The sequence below is a fragment of the Vespa velutina genome, chromosome 5 (genome assembly GCF_912470025.1).
Source record: "Vespa velutina chromosome 5, iVesVel2.1, whole genome shotgun sequence".
Taxonomy (NCBI): Eukaryota; Metazoa; Arthropoda; class Insecta; order Hymenoptera; family Vespidae; genus Vespa; species Vespa velutina.
Genome location: NC_062192.1, coordinates 4712692 through 4733096, shown reverse-complemented (window position 1 = coordinate 4733096; position 20405 = coordinate 4712692). Strand labels below are relative to the sequence as shown.

The 20405-nt window shown below is 27.4% G+C and overlaps 2 protein-coding genes across 9 annotated transcripts; one reads left to right on the top strand and one right to left on the bottom strand.

The window, feature by feature from the left end:
* Positions 1-251: 251 nt before the first annotated feature.
* On the top strand, positions 252-10385 carry LOC124949076. Of its 4 annotated transcripts, none has more exons than XM_047493619.1 (13): positions 252-650; positions 2020-2620; positions 3337-3636; positions 4343-4648; positions 4730-4887; positions 4967-5138; positions 5206-5514; positions 5711-5859; positions 5934-6825; positions 6906-7052; positions 7119-7209; positions 7332-7401; positions 7502-10385. In XM_047493619.1, exons 2-13 carry the CDS (start codon positions 2035-2037, stop codon positions 8912-8914), a joined length of 4593 nt encoding a protein of 1530 aa, XP_047349575.1. In that variant the 5' UTR covers positions 252-650; positions 2020-2034; the 3' UTR covers positions 8915-10385. The 4 variants fall into 4 exon arrangements, with proteins under 4 accessions (XP_047349575.1, XP_047349578.1, XP_047349576.1 ...); XM_047493622.1 differs by lacking the exon at positions 252-650 and adding an exon at positions 730-949; XM_047493620.1 differs by lacking the exon at positions 252-650 and adding an exon at positions 960-1447.
* Positions 10386-12344: 1959 nt separating this feature from the next.
* Positions 12345-20180, bottom strand: LOC124949082 (adenosylhomocysteinase-like 1). 5 transcript variants are annotated; one of them, XM_047493644.1, is made up of 11 exons: positions 20046-20178; positions 17685-17732; positions 17155-17239; positions 16597-16790; positions 16148-16472; positions 15916-16066; positions 15666-15818; positions 15405-15570; positions 14993-15239; positions 14717-14837; positions 12345-14552 (listed from the first exon to the last, which is right to left on the bottom strand). In XM_047493644.1, the coding sequence occupies exons 1-11, from the start codon at positions 20142-20144 to the stop codon at positions 14546-14548; spliced, it is 1596 nt and encodes a 531-aa protein (XP_047349600.1). In that variant the 5' UTR covers positions 20145-20178; the 3' UTR covers positions 12345-14545. The 5 variants fall into 5 exon arrangements, with proteins under 5 accessions (XP_047349600.1, XP_047349601.1, XP_047349603.1 ...); XM_047493645.1 differs by having other exon boundaries at positions 16597-16778; XM_047493647.1 differs by lacking the exon at positions 20046-20178 and adding an exon at positions 18192-18566.
* Positions 20181-20405: the final 225 nt, after the last annotated feature.

Below are 20405 nucleotides of genomic sequence, written 5' to 3'. Positions count from 1 at the left end.
ACTGCAATTCCTGAACACGATATGTTTACATATCGTCATAAAAAAGAATTATCATAAAATCCAATTAAGGCAAATTCATTAAATTTATATCTTTCATTGATTGGAAAACGACGATTGGAAGTATTCATCTTACTCGGTTCTTTTTAAAAAGACTTACTAACTATGCCTCTATTAGCTATCAGATTGGTAACACTGTCGATTGATCGCACGTACTTTTACCCAGAATGTGATATCGCATATATATATACACTTATTCTTGGGCCCCTCTCGGGGAATGTAAACAGAATTTTTTCGCAAATATGAAGTGACACGGCCGATTTATGCGGCTGCGACGTGCGTGGAAATTACGACTCGTGATAACCACGTTCGATGGAGTCTGTGTTTTTAGAAGAAAAATAATAATACATTGAGGTAACGCGTTTACGGTACGTCGAGGAAAGCATTAATACCCAGCGGGTAAAACGGGTTTGCTCATTTCGTTTCTCTTGCTGGTGGTGCGCGTGTATATTTGTGCGTGTATGTGTGTGTGTGTGTGTGTGTCTTTCAAGAAGTATACATAGTAAAGTGGAGTGTGGCATGAAGGTGGATTATTTAGATTTCATGGAAGTGCAATGAGAGATAGACAGAAATTCGACGGCGTCAAGTCGAGGGTGAGCTACTCTCTCTCGTTCTTACTTCTATGATTTCTTGGACTTTCCCATGATCGTAATGTTTCTTCCTCCCCCCCCCCCTCTTCGTTGCTTCACACACCTTCCTTCTAGTCCCTATACCTTCACTTCTTCCCTTCCTTATTGATAGTTTTTCTTATTCCTAAGTTCTATTTTCGCAATGCTACATGTTGCGTTTCAAAGATACATTAGTATAATAGATTTTTCTTTTGTTAGTAAGAGACCATTGACGAACGCATATTTTTCGATTGCCATGAGGCTCAATGTTCCTATATGTGTTTGTATGTATCTATGTACATACATGCTCGTACATATGTGCGTACTTAGTGAACGTACGCATTGTTGATCTCACGTTGTGTTCTCTTTCTGTAATGTACAACGTATGTCCCCGTGTTTATAATATCATCGTCATCTTCGACAATCTATTTTTTTAACCAATTAACGTTCGCGCAAGCACGCGTAATATTACGCTACTTATTGCACATATGCACGAGTGTGTAATACATACCTAGATACACAATTAGTTACTAATTCATACATACGTATGAAGATTTGATAAAACATGTATTGTAGGCGTACAAATTGCCTTTAATAAAGATTTATTTGAATTATAAATCAAAATCATTTGTAATTTTGGAATAATAGACAAGACATGCAAAACTTTCGATTTTCTCTTCATTTCTGTTTTCATAATGTAAAATTTAATGCAAGTGATATTTGAGATTCTTATTCCTTCAATAATATGCAACGTTTATGTTAGCGAATTTTTATCACAGGATGTATGTTTATAGTAATAAATTTTATAATATTGATCAAATTTATTTTTAACTCATGTGTAGAACAATTTGTATTATATTCGAGTCATAATATCTGATATAATATCTGATATAATGATATATATATATATATATATATATATATATATATATATCAGATGTAATGATATGAATTTGTTGATATGGAAATTACTGTGCAAGTTCTTTTGCAATTAGATAGAATATTTTGATTTTTTGATTTTTTATACTTTTTTAATGATTCCAGTAAATAAGATGAATGAATCGTTGTTTTGTAGATAGATTATGAATCCTTTTTCAATCTGATTTGATTCTTTACTTGATCTCATCCTATCATACTGTAGTTGCATTAAAGCTTTCGTGCGGTATACATCTTTCTCAATTCATAAGTTTTATTACTTTATATTACCTAATAATAGTGTGACTTTTTTTTGAAACTTCTTAAGCAACTTGTATTATTTATTACAAGTTCATATAAATTTTTATTATTTTTCAAAGTTAATAGTTAAAGAGTTTATTTCATAAGATTATGCTGAGATAATTTATTTATTTTTCAGTGATGGGAGCTCAATATGTCTTCAAATACAGCATGTTTTGGAAGGCATCCTCGAGAAATGAATCGAGTTTCGTTATTAAAATCAGAGACTAGATCGAAGCATGATAAATGTTGGTGTACAGGTGCACATAGCATGTCTGAGTCTTATAAAATTTGTGGAGACTACATAGATCCAACAAATCATGGCTGTACAGACAGAAATCATTTATTATATCATAAAGATAAAGCACATTTAAAAAATGAAGCAAATGATTGTCTAATATATAACAAATGTGATGTTAAAATGTGCTCCATTTGTCAGTGTTCATTAGAAAAGGAAGTTACATGTTTTACGTGTAAATGTGAAATAAGGCAAAGTGATTGTTGTGATTTAACGAAGAATTGTTTGTGCACGTGCAGCTATTTTAACTTGTTAAATAGATCTTCTGTAACAAGAGATTATTCTGATTATAGTTTAGGTTTATCAGTTGCACAATCAACAGATATTAAATGGAAGAGCCATACTTGGAGGACAATTTTTATAATTATTATTGGCATGTTATGTACAAATATCTGTAATGCAGATCCCAGTCAGTGCGCAGTTGGTTTAAAAACTCCTGGATGTAAGTTCCATATATTTTGATAATATTTTTTATTATTTTACTTCATATTATATCACATCCAATAGATAAAGTATAAAAAAAAATTATATGTATATTTCTAATAGATAGATTATTATTATTAAAAGAATAGTAGAAGTTAATTAACGTATACATATAATTTATATATGTACACATTAAATTATTAACTATAAATTGTTAATTAAATTATTGATAAAATTACAGGTTATTAAAAACATTACACATAAGTTTATACTGTTACTCTATATCTTCTTAGTCTACTAGAATTATAAATAAAACCTACTTCTTATCTTTTCTTTTGGAATTCCAAAGTTGAGCCAAATGGATATATCTATATTTGATGCAGGGAAAATACAGTTTCATGTTGAGGTTAAAATGTATAATGTTAAATTCAAATAAATATATTAATTATAAACATGATTTTGTTGAGATTATATTTATTACAATTTCTATATTAATAGCAAATTTTTAAATCAAATTTAACGTTTAACATTTAAATATGATTATTGCATATAAAAAGAATATTTTTATTTTCAAAAAAATTATGTTTTTAATGATCATATATAAAAGATATTTTTTTTCAATATTAGCATCATACAATTTAAAGCATCATACAATAAATTATTTTACTTTATTTTATATTTATGAATTTTTTAGGATAAGATTAAATAATTTTATATAATTTTGTTACTTTCTAGGGACTTGGCCACAAGGTGACATTGTTCTTGAATATGGTCAATCTTTGAAAATTCTTTGTATATTAAATAAGACATATATAGACACTGCATTTCCTGGAAAAAATTCTTCTGATCTAATATTCTTTCGCAATATGAAAGAAATGGAACCAGAATATATTACTATTATCAATGAAACTACAATATCAATGTATGTAGAAAAACCACCACCTGCAGAAGATATGTATTATTGTAAATTGAAATTATCTAATGATCATAATAAACAACATGAAGCAGTTTGTTTGAATAAAGTTGTTATTGGTTGTAAGTATTACTTTTATTATTATTATTTTTATTAGTCCGTCTTTTCATATACTATAGAATTTGCATGGCAGTTAGAAATTTTTAAATGAGTTTTTTATTTACTTTAAACTAATACTTTAATATATAAACTTTGAGTTATGGTTTAAAATTTTAATAGGAAATTTATTTAGTTATAAAATAAACTTTATATCTGCAATATGAGTTTCCTACGAAAATGCGTCATTCATATAGGCTTATCAGCCTGGGTCAAAAGATAGATAGAAACAAGACTGAGTATTGAATTCCCCCACTTATTAGCTTCATGAAGTTGACACTTGACATGAGTATATCTTGGAAACTTTGCTTATGCATCCTTTAAGATATCAACAGCATATAAAAAATTAAATGTATCTAAGAATCCAAATATTATTATATACATAAATTTTACTTAGAAATATTTGTTTTAATATTTAACTTATAATAATAAAAATTTTTTACTAGAAAAAAAATATAAGATAAAAAATAAAAAAACAATATAGAAATTAAAATCGTTATGCAAAATTCAATACATTGCTATGTAACATATCATTATTTACTTTATTAGTAACAATATAATTTCAATCATGTAAATAACATTATTTTTTTTTTTTTTAAATGCAATAAAATTTTTTTGCAGTAATACATTTTATACATTTTATGTTTATATTTATTATATTTTACTTGATAGTTAAACCCCAAGAACCGCAAAACTTCAGTTGTATATCTTACAATTGGGAAAATATGATTTGCTCCTGGGATCCGGTGCAAAATTATGTTACTACAAGATTTACCTTAGTATTTAAGTTACCTGGAAGAGCAGGAGGCCGGAAGTTATATCCTTGTCCGAAACAAAATAAACCAAATACTTGTTTATGGGATGCATCTACAAATCCAATATACAGACAACCATATGAGTATTACACATTTATATTAAATATAGAAAATGTACTGGGAAATATAAGTGTATCATATAAATTTCATCATTTTGCTCATGGTTTGTAGCTATAAATTATTTTTATAGTCATTTTTAATAATGATTTAAGGTTTCTATCATTTGCTTATTTATATTTTACAGTTATACCAGCAAAACCAGCAAATTTATCAGTAATTAATAAAACATCAGATAGTGCAATCTTGCATTGGAGTGTGCCATTTCCAATGCAAAATTTTCCTCCTGGTTTACATCACAGAATCACCTATCAAAATCAATGGGATCATCAAAAGTCTTGGCAGGTATGTCTGCACTTTATAAATAAACAAAATATTATATACAACTACTATTATATATTTATTGTAATTGTGGTGTCTTTAGATAATCAATATTACAAATGAAATACACATGCCCAAAAGATATTACAATCTTACTGGATTGAAATATGCTAATACTGGTTATGATGTCCGTGTTTTTATGAAAAGTGCTCTAGCAGTAGGAGAAGATAAATGGAGTAAATTCAGTGATATTACGTTTAGAACACCAGCAAGATGTAAGATAATATTTAACTATTAGTTTAGAATGCATATTCTAATTATACATATATATGATATTTTCAGTGCCTGCATTACCACCACGTACTGATATTGGAAGTTTTGAAATAGCAGAGAATAATATTAACAGAGATATATATTTATATTGGCAAGCTATACCTCAATATTTGGAAAATGGTGATAATTTTAAATATCAAATTGATTATGTAGAAGAAAGTGGACGAAAATTAGCTCTTATACCAAATGAGACAACCAGAACATATGCAAAATTCAAAGGGATAAGTTTCAATAGTTATCGCTTCGAAATTGTTGCAGCAAATATAATTGGTATGAGTAAAGAGAGATCTAAAATATTTGTACCAAGCAAATTTGAAAGTAAGAATATAAGAATATATATATATATGTGTGTGTGCGTGTGTGCGTGCGTGCGTGTGTGTGTGCGTGCGTGTGTGTGTGCGTGCGTGTGTGTGTGTGCGTGCGTGCGTGCGTGTGTGTGTGTGTGTGTGTGTGTGTGTGTGTGTATACACAAATAGAACTCAATACAAAAATATTAATATTGGATTCATTTCAGTTCCACGTGAACCAGTAGCATTTACTAAAATCGCATTCGACGGAGGTTTATATGAATTATCATGGAAACCACCTAGTATGAATACAGAAATTACAAATTACACTATATTTTGGTGTGATAATGAGCGCGATCGACCTTATCAATGCACTGTATGTACGATTTGTTATAAATATGTAACAAAAGAATATTTTATTTAATATTTTAATGACATATTCTATTATAGGGTTATTTGGATTGGGTCCATGTATCAAAGAATACTACAATTTATAATATGACTGTACCTGACGCAAAAAAAGTGTATCAGTTTGCAATTTCGGCAAATACAAAAAAAGGAAGTAGTGGAATGGTTTGGGCATCATGTACAGTAATTCATAATAAAGTTGTAGGCAAAATGAAATCTGTGTGGATAAATCGTATTGGCTCTGATTTTATCGAAGTTGGATGGAAATTGGATTGTTCCGATCGTATTGGCATTGTAGAAGGATTTAATATTTATTATTGTCCAATAATGTCTCCATTTAATCTCAATTGTAAAGGTTCTAAATTAAATACTACCATTAAAGCAGATCCTCATACAATACATGGCATAGTAAATAACTTAAAACCTTATACTACATATATGTTGGCTGTGGCTGTATTAACAAAAAGTGGAGAAGGTTTACATAGTGATCCTTTATACAATACAACTCTTGAAGCTGCACCAAGTACACCGCCAAAGGATGTTACAATCGTTAACGTTACAAATACAACAATGTTTATAACGTGGAAACCACCTGATGCGATGAATGGTGTACTTCGATATTATGAAGTTTATTATAATGGTCGTGCACAAAAAGTTGAAGAAGCTAATCATATAGAATTAAAGGAGCTTTTAGCGTACAAAAATTATAGCGTTAATGTTGCTGCTTGTACTGTGTCTTGTAGCGTAAAATCTCCAACAATTTATAAAGTCACGGAAATAGGCGTACCCGGAAAAATTCATGTACCAAATGTACGATTTATGAATTCGAGTCAAGTAATTGTCATATGGTCTAAACCACAGAATTCAGCTGGTCATTTAGATTATTATGAAATATTTTCTAGTGATGGTGAAATTCAAAATAGTACAAAGACTGGTGAGTGAGTGATATTTAATATACTTATATAAATGAAACAAAATATCATATTATATAAATTATTGTAATACACATTGCAGACGCCCAGTTGCCAATTCCTGATTGTAAAACTGTAGGTAGAGAAAGACTTTACCAATTTCGTGTAAGAGCTGTTAATATAGCTCCAGATAACACTTATCTAAAAGGACCTTGGTCAGATCCTGGAGAAGGAAACTGCTACAGTGATGGTAATTATACAAATTAATTATTTTTCCAGTATCATCTATTGTTCAATGTTCTCCTTTGTGTTACAGGACCATCATTTAAAGTATGGGTAGTTATATGGGTGATTGGTAGTCTGAGTGGTGTAGCTTTCCTTTTTTGTCTTGCATATACGTCTAAGAGGTAAATAGAAATTCTTTTTTGTTGTTTTCCTAAATATTCTGTTTGTAGTTTATCTGTATTCTTTTATGCGATGTAGATTACATTTTTATAACATACTGTATTTTTCGATTTCTTCATTGCAGGATGTGGCTGAAGTGTAAGGCTATGCAAGATGTTGAAGTCAAATTACCACCAGGACTTGCACCAAATATGGTAAGGCATATTCTAAATTTATGATAATATTGATAATTAACTTCTCTTTTTATATATATAATAATTCTTATTGATTTACAATGATTTTTTATTATTATAGAAACTGCTTCAAAAAGGGGGAGAGCAACATATACGACAATCCTCTGCTGATTCAAGCGGATGTTCAAGTGGACAAGAGTCTGTTACATCTTCTCTTACATCAGATTCACAAGTTTCTAGTGATAGTGGAACAGAAATAGATCCAATACCAGTCTCACCTAACAAATTGCTTGAAACTTTACCAGCTTGGGAATCATCTAGTCTTCGCCAGAGAAATGTTGGTGTCACTAGACCTGTACTAGTAACAGAAACTGCTCGTTGGGATTCTTATGTAAAGGTGGCAAAATCTGGAGAACCAATAATAGGAGATACATCATCTTTAGCAAGATCAACTCCTAATTTAACTGATAGTACAGGTTACACTACTTCTCAACATACATGGTCATCAACAGGATATATTAGTATGCCTTCATCTGAAGAATTATCAAGTAATCCAAGTTTGGTTCCCAAGGAACCTTTCAATGCTGGCTGTTACAGTATAATTGATGGAATTCCTAAACCTATGAGATCTAAATCAGAAGAAAATGCAGAAATGACTGAAACTGTTGGCATTAAAACAGAGAACAAACTCGTTAATCCATATATAACTTTGGCATCTCTAGAACAGAAAGGAAAAGATAAGAAAGTTACAGATTCATTCCATGACCTTGACGATATAACATTTACAGAACGAAATAAATTAAAATCCGAAACTATAACGCCACTTTCCGTTTCAGATAAAACTTCTAAACCGTATGTACAAACAGGTATAATAGATACACTGAAAAAACCATTTAATTTAACCAATACAGATTCTAAGAGAAGTATGGTATCTACTCCTTTTGCTTCAACATCTTTAACAGATTCTTGTAATAAACCGTTCGTTTCTTCTTTTATAAGTCCAACCACGTTAACACAAACTTTGATTGATTCATCATCAAAGCCATATGTTACCGTGTCATCAATACCTGAAATAACAAAAAAGTCAAGTGCCGTAACTAGTTCATTGGATTCCTCACAAAAATCATGTATTCCACATAGTACCACAGATGGAACATCAAAACCATATGTTCTAGCAACATCTGTTTTTCACATGCTACAACAGCAAAGAGAAAAAACAGAAACTTCCAATTCAGAAATACATGAAGGTGAAAGTGATGATTCTCCAACATCATCTCCTTTATACTGGCAGTCAGGTGGAAATCTGAAACCAAGCATAGGATTGGATACTGATAAAATGGTGCCTGTTAATAATAAAAGCTCTGGATATGTAACCATTGCAGAAAATCCAAAATTAGATCAACAAATACCATCTACAACATCGTCATCTTATACACAACATGATAGATTTGATAAGCCACTGCCACAAACTATTGGTCAGTCATCAGACGAACAATATTGTAAAGTGACAGTTGTGCCAAGTACAATGCAATGAGAAGAAGTAAATTAACTTTTGATGGTTATAGAATTTATACTTTATGTTAATAAGACTTCCTTTATAGTGAAGATAAAACATAATGAATCATGTGGTGCAATAAAACGATGTGTCCGTAGGTGCTTGAAGAATGCAGTTAAACATAGTTCATCTATGATTTAAAAAATGTAATCATTTTAATGAGGGCCTTGGACATTATATCCTGTAAAATATAGATGTACATAATGATGTATTGACATGAGCTTTTTTTTTTACATTATTTTGTGCATCTATTCAAGTGTTCTGCAAACTATAATCAAGGTTGGCACTTAAGGAAGCATCTTTTAAATTTGCATCAAATATGAAGTTGAGGATAATGTTATATCGTGATATTGTAAATGACGCGATATAAGTGATTCATGGATATATTAAATACTAAGTGCCCTCACTTGTGAAAGTATGTACAAAATGTATTACGTTTGTATCATATATTTTGTGATGAAAGGGTCCTTTATAATATTATAGTAATAAGAATAAATTAAGTAAATTATGTGGCATATATCTATCGATAGACAGCTTATTGTTGTCAAAATAATCAAATTGTTATTTAAACATCGATACATTATGATAAGTGTGATTCTCGAGAGATGATTGTTTTGTCTTTACAAATTTCGCAACAAATTCTTCATCATATTATTAACATTAATTAGTATATTTTAAAAGACTATAAATTTTAACAACAAATTTATTTTGATGTTACATGAAATTAACTGGACATAATTAATCACAGATTTATATTATCCTTCTTATGGATAGCAATGTGCATACTAATATTCTTCTTGAAACTATATTTCAACAAATATTGAGGCAAATAATACTATAAAATATGTTTACTTATTCCTCAACAGTGCAATCATATATAGAGATTTTAATTGAGTAAAATTTAACAATTCTTTGTTCATATTATTGTCCATCAAACAAATTAAAACTTGTATTACATGCTATTTGCATATGCAAATTGTTCAATTGTAAATATTATTTTTATTGTTTTTCTATAGTATTTTATTATCATTAATAGCATTTTGCAAAGTTAACGAAAAAGAAAATAAATAAATATCTTATATAAATTAAAACTAATTCAGAATAAAAAAAAAATCAATTATACACTGTTAATCATAAAAAGAACATTTAGTAGAGATTTTATAAATTATATAGCAAGTGATAAGAACACTATTCTAACAAAGTTTTGAATAATGCAATGCCATTAAAACAGTCATAAAAAACGAGCAAGAATATATGTATGCATAGTTTAAGCTAGTCATTGACAGAGTACGCGAGTTTTTACAACCAGGCCTTTTTTATGTCATTGTATATATTATTGCATTTTAAGAAAAATTAGAATTCTCTATATATATTTTTCTTTATGCAATATATATAAAATTGTACAATTTTGCAGAATTATTATTATATAAATACTTTCAGAATTTATATTATTTTATTAAATATTACTTCCCTTTGCACAAATATTCATTTCTTATATTCATTAATTACAAATATTACTACAAATATTAAATATAACTTTATTCCTATTTGACACGCTATAAAATATAATTAGCACAAAATCATGCTGATATAAAAAAGGCCTGGATTTTTTAGAGTTGAGTAATTTTACAAGTTCAAACAGTCTAATATTTTACAAAAGAATTGTTGTGATTGTTAGATATATTTGAACTTGAGAAATATATTGTTTGTACTTGTGAAATACGATCTACTCAATTACATAGATGAATCAACATCTATGTAATTTTGACATAAAACGAGCTTATGTATACTCGTATGTTGTTATTATTAAGACGAACCGCGAATATGCAATGCATTATGTGTATTATGCAAATGCTACTTAGTTTTTAATCATGTTAAGTGTATAGTATATGATGCCCGATCTTTAAATAAGAGAATGGGTATTTCTAAATAATTAGAGAATACTAAAATGGGGGTAATCAAAAATTTGAAAATTATAGCATTGGACATAAGCTATAAATGAGAGAAAGCATAAAAAACATATGACACTCGATAATGATTTGTACACTTCTCTAAACATCGAATGGTTTATTATCTTATGATTAATATAAAAATAATGTACAGTATAATTAAATATTGATAAATGATATTTATGTATTACAAATGCAATTAATTAATTTTATATTATAATATTACGTAACGGTTTTATATATAAAATGTGTATACAGAATATTAAAAATGTACCTAGTTCGCGTGATAACTTTACAAAATTTTAATAAGCAACTTGTACGTCCAATTTTCCAATTTATTTCTCTACAAAGATTTATCAATAATCTTTTTAAGGAAAAATAAATCGACAAGAAATGACATAATGAGCTATTTAAATGAAGGTAAATGCATACTATTGCAGTTTATGCTGATATTAAATTAAATAAGTATTTTTTGCTGTATGGGCTTATAGATTAATTTAAGAACGTAATCAAGCTTATCTATTAATAGATTTCACATATCCCCTCTGTACATATAAATATCTATTATTATCTATTTTTGTTACATATTTATAAAGAAGAAAAAAGTACTTTATTGCACAGTAAAAATATACTAGGCTAAATTGACAAAAATTGGAATTAAACAAAATGTAGAACTACTGATGTGCTACCCATTTTTATAAGATATATTTGTGTCAATGTTTATATTTTTATTAATTTGTCTTTAACAAATCAGGCACGTATACAACGCCTATTTTCATGTTTTATTTTTGTATGTAATAATACAATCTCTATAATTTAGTTAAATACTGAATAGTTCTTTAAGATGTTTAATGTTTGTTTACCTTCACTTTCTTATGGGGGCTCAGTATTATGAGTAACAAACTGATTATGTCAAAATTAAGTACTTTTGTGACTTCATTCATAATACTTTACGATTTCTATGTATATGACACATTTTCTAATGTTTATATTACGATAATTAAATCTTTGTGCAATCACTTGTAAAAGAATCAGTTTATGTAAATATTATATATCTTTTATACATCTAAGTAAATTTATATCAATAGAGAATAACAGGATATATAAATAATGTTGAGCTCCCTGTATATAGGAGTCGAAATATAGTGCGTTGGATTGTTGAGTTAATTCGCCAGATATATATATATGAACTATTTGCCATTTCTTTTATAAAGTATTCTAAATTTTGTGAATTTATCATCTCAAAATTAATGTTATATCTTTTTATATTAAGATAACATGATACTAATTCTAGTGAGGTCTTGTACAGAGTACTGTAAAATATATTTTTACTACTTTTTTGGTTTTATTATTTATTTCTTATTACATAGATTGTGGTTACGTTTAGTTTAACTTACTACGAAATAACAATTATGCCATTGTCTGTATGCCATGCCGTAAAAACTTGCCATTTTATGTTCTTTTAGTGTGTATATTCCAAAGTTACTTTATTTTCAATACTCGTACAGGAATCGTTTTAAATATTTACAAGAAATCTTGTAACTTATCTTTGAAAAATGCTGTCAATATGTGCTTCGAAAACAGTTACTTTATAATGATTATGCTGAAATATATTAACTATTATATTTGAACATTACGTTTTTGTTTTTGACTACATATTGATTACCTAATAAAGTAACAATTTGCGTGTATATATTTGTATAATTTAGAAACAAGCAAAATTTTTATCTACATCATTTTTTTAACATTTCAAATATACGTATTATAATAATACGTATCCATTCAAGGTAATATTTTACATATTTTATTGGTGGAGTAAATATTACAAAAATATCCGTAAAGTTACTATAATCAGGATATCTAATAATTTTAAAGTATATATTTCTACTGCATGATTCTAAATATCTATTGTCAAAAACGTAATCACAGATGCTGTCTTGCTCAGTAGTATTGCTGAAATACTGTAAATCTATATTTTATATTATATTTTTATATTCTATTATTTTTTGGTATATATTATAATATTGAAATGATTAGCAACTATTATTTTATTCTATATTTTACAATGTGTTCATACATACATCTATATGAAAGATATTTTTGTCCCTTTTCTATTGTGGTGAACATAATATTATGTTACTTGTTATTTTTTGTCTTTAATTAAAATCAATCATCAATTTTAAGACTTTACTCATTATTAACTATATTATATATTATTGTTTTTAATTTGCTATAATATTAATATAACATACTAAATTTTCCACTTCATCACCTAATGATCAATATATCTTCCTATTCAGATTTTTGGCAAAGAATAAATGAGTACATAATTTTTAATTTATTGCGCAAGTTGTTATTATTTGTCATTGTATTTATGCGCGTATAAAAATTTATTTGCACATCACATAATTCCATAGTAGGCTTAGGCCATTCTATAATATTCTAGGAACACTGATACCCATATGTTCAATAATCATATTTATAATTATCGTGTTATTGCATTGTATATCGATCATTTAGTTCTTATTTATATTAAATTTTACGTAAAATTGTATAGAATTATAACATAAATAATGAAAAATTATATTGTTGCATAAATGAGGTGTACATCAATCATTAGATTAATAGTATTGTGGATAATATTTTTTAAATACATTTATCATGATACATTATTATTTACATATAGAATAATGTATCATGTATGATGTGCATGTATAAACTGATAGTAATATTGCATATTATATGTTACATTTTTTTTCTGGCTGATTTGATATAAAGCATGTTATTCTATTAAATAATATTGTTTTCTAAAACATATCGGAAAAATTTTGCTATTTTATTTTTACAAATTCTAATAATGAACAATTATATATAAGAACATGTTTGACATTCTCGTTTAATAATTTAATATTATTTTTTAATCACTTTATTGAATTTAAAATATGTATATAATAAGAAAATAATTCAAGAACAAACGATTAATGTATTAAATATAATCTTTTGTTATATATTAACCCTTCACTTATGAATTAAAAAATGCATTAATATCTTCGAAATTGTTTACAGTAATACTTCAGCTCTGTTAATTATTTTCTATATATGAAAGTAATGTTATATTTTTTCACAAGAATTTAACAATTAAAATTATGAATTCAATAAAGTTTATCAATATTCAAATGAAGGGCTTTCTAATATTATTAATTCAAAAATCTTAATTCATCTGATATACTTAATTTTATTTCGATTCTTTTTACAATATCAATCGAAGAAAGTAAATTGCTTTTAAAATTATATCTCTAAAAAATCATTTTAAATCGTTTATTCGTTATTTTAATAATGATTTTCACTGCATTACTAGTTAAAATAAATAGTAAAAATGATCCGATTATGTATTGGAAATGTTGACAGAGTTGTAAAAATTCCGATAACATTAGATCTTCGGAACTTACAGCTGTAAAACAATTTTACAATATACATTGAAAATATCTGTAAATTTTTAACGAAAAATCTACACAATAGTGCATTCATTACTAAACGACAAGCACGTTCATATTAAATTAAGCAAAACAAAACAATAATGAAAGTAGATAGCTTCAGTAACTTCAAATCTAATTTCTTAAATACTGCACGTATGTTCCAAAGAGAAATGTTTAATTCACTTTTAGTAGCTGAAACAAATAAATCACAACAATCAAGTATTTGTTAATTTCAATTCAATCACAGAAACATATTTTCTCTAAACACAAAAAAAAAAACCTTTTGAAATTTTTAATATTATATCTTTATAATACTATGTGGATATATGTATATATATATATATATATATACTAACCGGTAATAACTGGGCTTAAAAGGTCCAGCCTTATTCAGACCCATGTATTTTGCTTGCTCATCTGTCAATTCTGTTAAATGTGCATCAAATGTTGGTAAATGTAACGAAGCGACGTATTCATCTGCAGAATAATATGTTTTTTATTAGTAATTTTGCTAATGAAACAGTCAATACAAATTAATTAATAAAACTTTATGTTATAGTTTCCGAGTGTTTATATTTAAGTTTTTTGTATACTAATTGCCTTTTAAATTTTAATTTATTTTTCATAAATACCCATTTTTTTAGGAAGCAAATAAACATCACTCTTGTAACGGCCTGGCGGAGCATTAAACAGTTCGATGAGGGCCAGTGCTTGTGTAGCAGCTGTAATGGAGACTACAAAAGAAGGAATGCTGGAACAAGACAAGTTGACCAAACGACCTTCCGCTAGGAGGACGATACGCTTTCCATCTGGCCAGATTACATGGTCCACTTGAGATCTTACTTTTTCCCAAGTTAAATCAGGAGTGCGTAAACTGTTCTGTTAAGAACATATTAAAGGGATCTTAATCTTTTACCAATATATTTCTTTTTTGTTCTGAAATAGAAGAAATACGAGTTCTTCCTCCAAACAAGCCAAGATCAAAGCATTCTGAACAATATAACTTTACACTACTATAAATTAAAAAAAAAAATTAAAACATACAATATCTATTTCTGTATTACTATGTCCCATATTGCATACTACACATCCATTTTTCATCTTATCCATGTGCTCCCGAGTAACTACATTTTTATTGCCTGTGGCAGTAATAACAATGTCCACATTTCTAATCACTTCATTTAGCTTCATTACTCTAAAGCCATCCATACTGTAAAATAAAAAAAAAATATATGTATATATATTACAGAATAGATATCTATACAGTAAGATATAAATCAAAGTCAGGTACTCAGAATAACTTACCTAGCTTGTAATGCACAAATTGGATCAATTTCAGTAATGTATACAATACAACCCAATCCTTTAAGAGCTTGACAACATCCTTTGCCAACTTCTCCATAACCACAAATTACAACTTGTTTTCCTCCAAACATAACGTCTGTGGATCTCTTTAAACTATATAAAACAAGCTTACAAAAAGAATTTATAGCAGCATATATATAAATATAATGCTGTCTTTACAATATTTTTATCATAACTAATATCAACATACCTATCAATAATACTTTCCCGGCAACTATAAAGATTATCAAATTTGGTCTTTGTAACACTATCATTTACATTCATTGCAGGGACGGATAATTTGCCGGCCTTGGACAATTGGTACAATCTATGAACGCCTGTAACACTCTCTTCAACAATACCTAAAATACGTTTGTCTTATATAAAAACATTATGTACACATAGTTTTCAAAATCATTAATAAGAAACAACAAACATTATACCTTGAATCATTTTAAACATAGCATTGTATTTTTTAAGCATCAAATGCGTTGCATCTCCTCCATCATCCAATATCATATTTGGTTGCCAATTTTCAGCTGCAACACACTTATCGATACACCACCAAAAATCCTCTTCTGTTTCACCTCGCCAAGCAAAAATTGGATATCCAGTATGAGCTAAAGCAGCTGCTACTTCATTTTGTGTAGAATAAATATTACATGCAGCCCATCGTACTTGTGCTCCAAGTTCTACTAAAGTTTCAATTAAAACTGCTGTCTGGGCATTGATATGAGTACATCCCACAATTTTAGCATTCTTCAATGGCTGTTAAAAGCGTTTATACATTGTAATTTTATCTTATTATTAACAAAATTTATAAATTAGCACACATGGGTAAACAAATATTAATAAATTATATAAATAAGTAAGAGACAAAACAGAAAAATACCCTATCATCCGCTGCACGCTTACGAAGTGCCATGATTCCTGGCATTTCTTGTTCTGCAATTTCAATTTCTCTGCGCCCAAAGGCATGCTGATTGATATTCCGCACGCAGAAGTCAGTAAAGCCTTTTTCTGTCTTTTGAATCTTCTCACGTGGTGAGACATCATCTTCATCTGATGAACTTCCTGTATAAGATGCTAAGATAAAACCAAAATACCGCAACATTAACAGTTAGTGCCACAAAAAATGCAAGTGTGAGTTAATCATGTTCTATATAAAACTGTAACTTTGGAGATAAAAGTTAATGAGTTGTATTTGTATTGATAAATCATGCATAATAATGAAACACATTTGTATCAATTATGATCAATTACTGTTTTTTTTTTAAATGCATACATTTTAAATTATACATATGTTTTAAATAAATTAATACTGCAGACATTAACACAAAAAAGCATATATATATATATATATACATATGACATCCACTTTTTAAGAAAAAGAATTTAAAGAAAGATTAACAAGCACAAAGGCAACAAATAATCATTATTATATTCATACCAGAACTGTAACTGTCAGTGCTGCTAGCAGATAAGGAACGGCTGCGATAGCGACTAGACTTCTTTAAAGCCCCAGATTTAGTATCCTAGAAATGTTAAACAGATTAAATATCTTTAGCATTCATGGATGCTCCATAGACTGCTATGAATCAAATAAAATTACGAACTCAATGGTGCGAATGAAGTTATTTTATTTTATATAGACACAGATTAATACAGACGATTTACACCATTATATAAATGATTTAAATGATTTCCATATATATGACTAAACCTAAAACATATAGTATACAGATTTATTTATGTGAATACTTTCTGTGTTAAAGAATTTGGAGAAAATGAAGATAAGTAAATCATCTTTTTATTAGTCTGTATTCACTGGTAAGGAGGTAAAAAATGACAGTTCCATTGGCGTGGACCACCTTTACACAGTTGGAAGGAATTAAAGCAATCCTGAGGAAGTGACAAGAGATTGTTTATGGCAGAGGATACAATTTACTTTGTCTTTGATACACATATATTCTTACTTACTAATTTTGTTCTCGGGCCGTGAAAGGCATTATTTGATGCCTCAAGGCTCTGAAATCACAACAATCACCATTTCATGATTCAAATGCATTAGATTTTCATAATACAGTCCGTAGTTTGGTACAAAGCTCCCAAAGGTTATACTTTATATGTGAAACAAATAAAGCATCAATCAATGTTAATGTACAATAAAAAAATTATTTTATAATAATTTCTTATCAATGACATTATTTAAAATTATATAGAATTATATAAAATTATATAAAATACAAAATTAATATAATTCTAAAATTTATATACAATTAAAAAATTATATAAAATACAATGTAATGCAAAATATAATGTAATTTACAAAATATAATTAAAATTATTTTAAATCATTGTAATTAAAGTTAGTATTTGAGAAGTATTAGTCATATTTAATAATGTAATGAATTAATGAATAGCATTGATTAATTCAATTTGTTATACATATATTAGCAGTAAAACCTTTAAATATTCCATAATTACTTCAATTACACTTGAGAAAGATTCATTCAAAATGAACTGTGCCACGCCCATGTAGTGTATCTAGGCTTATAAATGAGCGATGCATGAGTGATTGGTACCGAACCTACGGACTACTGTGAGAATAATACTGTATATATAAAACAACAAAAGCATTATAATGACAGACTACAGGTATGTAACAACTAACATGCTTTTAAATTTATACATTATATTCATAAATAAATAAATAGAATAACATCTAAATGTTGAAAACAGAAATAAAATTATTTTTAATATGCAGATCAATTTAATGATATAGATAATACAATGTTATATGAATGTTAGATAAATGAAATATGAAAACTTGGATTTTATGGATATAATTAAAAAGTTATGTCTTTTGTAATCTTCAAATTGCAATAAGTAATATTTATATCAGTTGCTAATATATATTTAAAAGTTATTATACTGACAAAGTCAAATGCTTGCATTAAAGACAAATGTATTTATTAAAATTTTTTATGATAATGAATTTTTTATAAAAAAAGTTATATTAAAATAATAATAGAAAGAATATATTTGTATGAATGAAGTCAAAGAAAATTTATTGTAATAAGAAATATAATATAGAGAAAATGTTTACATACAATCTTTAAATCCTGTTTTGACTCTGATAATTCCTTCTCTGACATTTCCATTTTTAATCAAAAGAAAAAACTCAGAATATATAACTGTACTTAAATCTATCACTTTATATTTAACAGTATAATAATTACAACTTATGTGCTTAAAAGTGTTCGAGGAACTGTTAGCTCAGAATTATACAAGCTGTATAACAGCTGTACCAAGTACAGTCTTTTTCTAAACCAAGTGTCTTCAATTTCAGTTTAAATTATCAAGCTAACTATACAGAATGTATTTCCATGTTGCATAACATTAATAGATAGCATGTCTGCATCTCTTCTTTATTGTATAGACATTTGCCATTATCATAGAAATTCATGTATATTACATTCAAGTTACATTTTAATATTATGTTAATTAGCACTTATAAATATGTTATAATTCTATGTACGTATATAGCTACTTGCAAAATGATTTGTCCAATAAATAAATTTTATATAAGTTATAATATCATAAATTTCTAAAATATATTTACAAAATATCATAAGTCAATAATTAAATAAAATTAATAATTGTAAAAGTTATTTGTGAGCTATTTTTAAAGTTAACTCAAAATATATTATACGGTATATATCTATTAAATAATTTGGTATTAAATAAATATTATAAATGCTCCTTAAGGTAATATTACTGTAGTATTATATTATAATATTACAGATAATCGAAAGATATAATATTGTAAAAAACGAAATGTTACATATTATTTTAATATCTTTTGTACTAATACTTTATATAACATAAGTTTTAAAGTTTAAAAAAGACCAAACAAATTAACATGAAGTTATATTTTTATCAATATTTAATACAAAATTACATAACATTAAATAAAACTTTTAAAAAAGAACTTTAATAATGAAACAACAAACAAACGTAACATAAGGTATGAAGAAACATAAATATATGTATATAGAATAAAAAGAATGAAAAAAAAGCGAGACACATAGTACTTAATTAAGTTTAATTTTAAGGGATAATATTTGTTTCATACACGCACATACAAATAATATATTTGATTTTGGAAAAAATATATCTTCGAAATATTATATCAAAATAAAATTTTAAAAGAGCTGTAAATGTACGATAGCAAAAATATCCCTATATAAGATTAGTCATCAAACTTGAGTATGATCGTGAGAGGGGTAAAAATTACGATATCTTCAATGATATCGTAACGTTCTAAATATAATTTACCTTAGTACTTGAAGCCGGATCAGTAACTGGACCATCGCTGACGGTATTTCTAGCCTCTTTTCCTGATAACGTATTCAATGCATCTCCCCCGTCAGCCATTTTTCAATCTAGATACATCTATATACAAGAAGACCAAAGCATAGACTATACTAATATATATATAACTATAGACACTGCAACCAGAGTTCTGTGTTGACAACTTACCAGAAGTGAGTTACAGCGCTAATCTTATAGGAACTAATAACTGTCAATTATATTATTAAAGCTTTGTTCAATATAATATTTCTATCGAATACAATGAAAATTAGATGTAACTAATGTGTTCAAGGGTATTTTACATTGTACCATATATATACTATG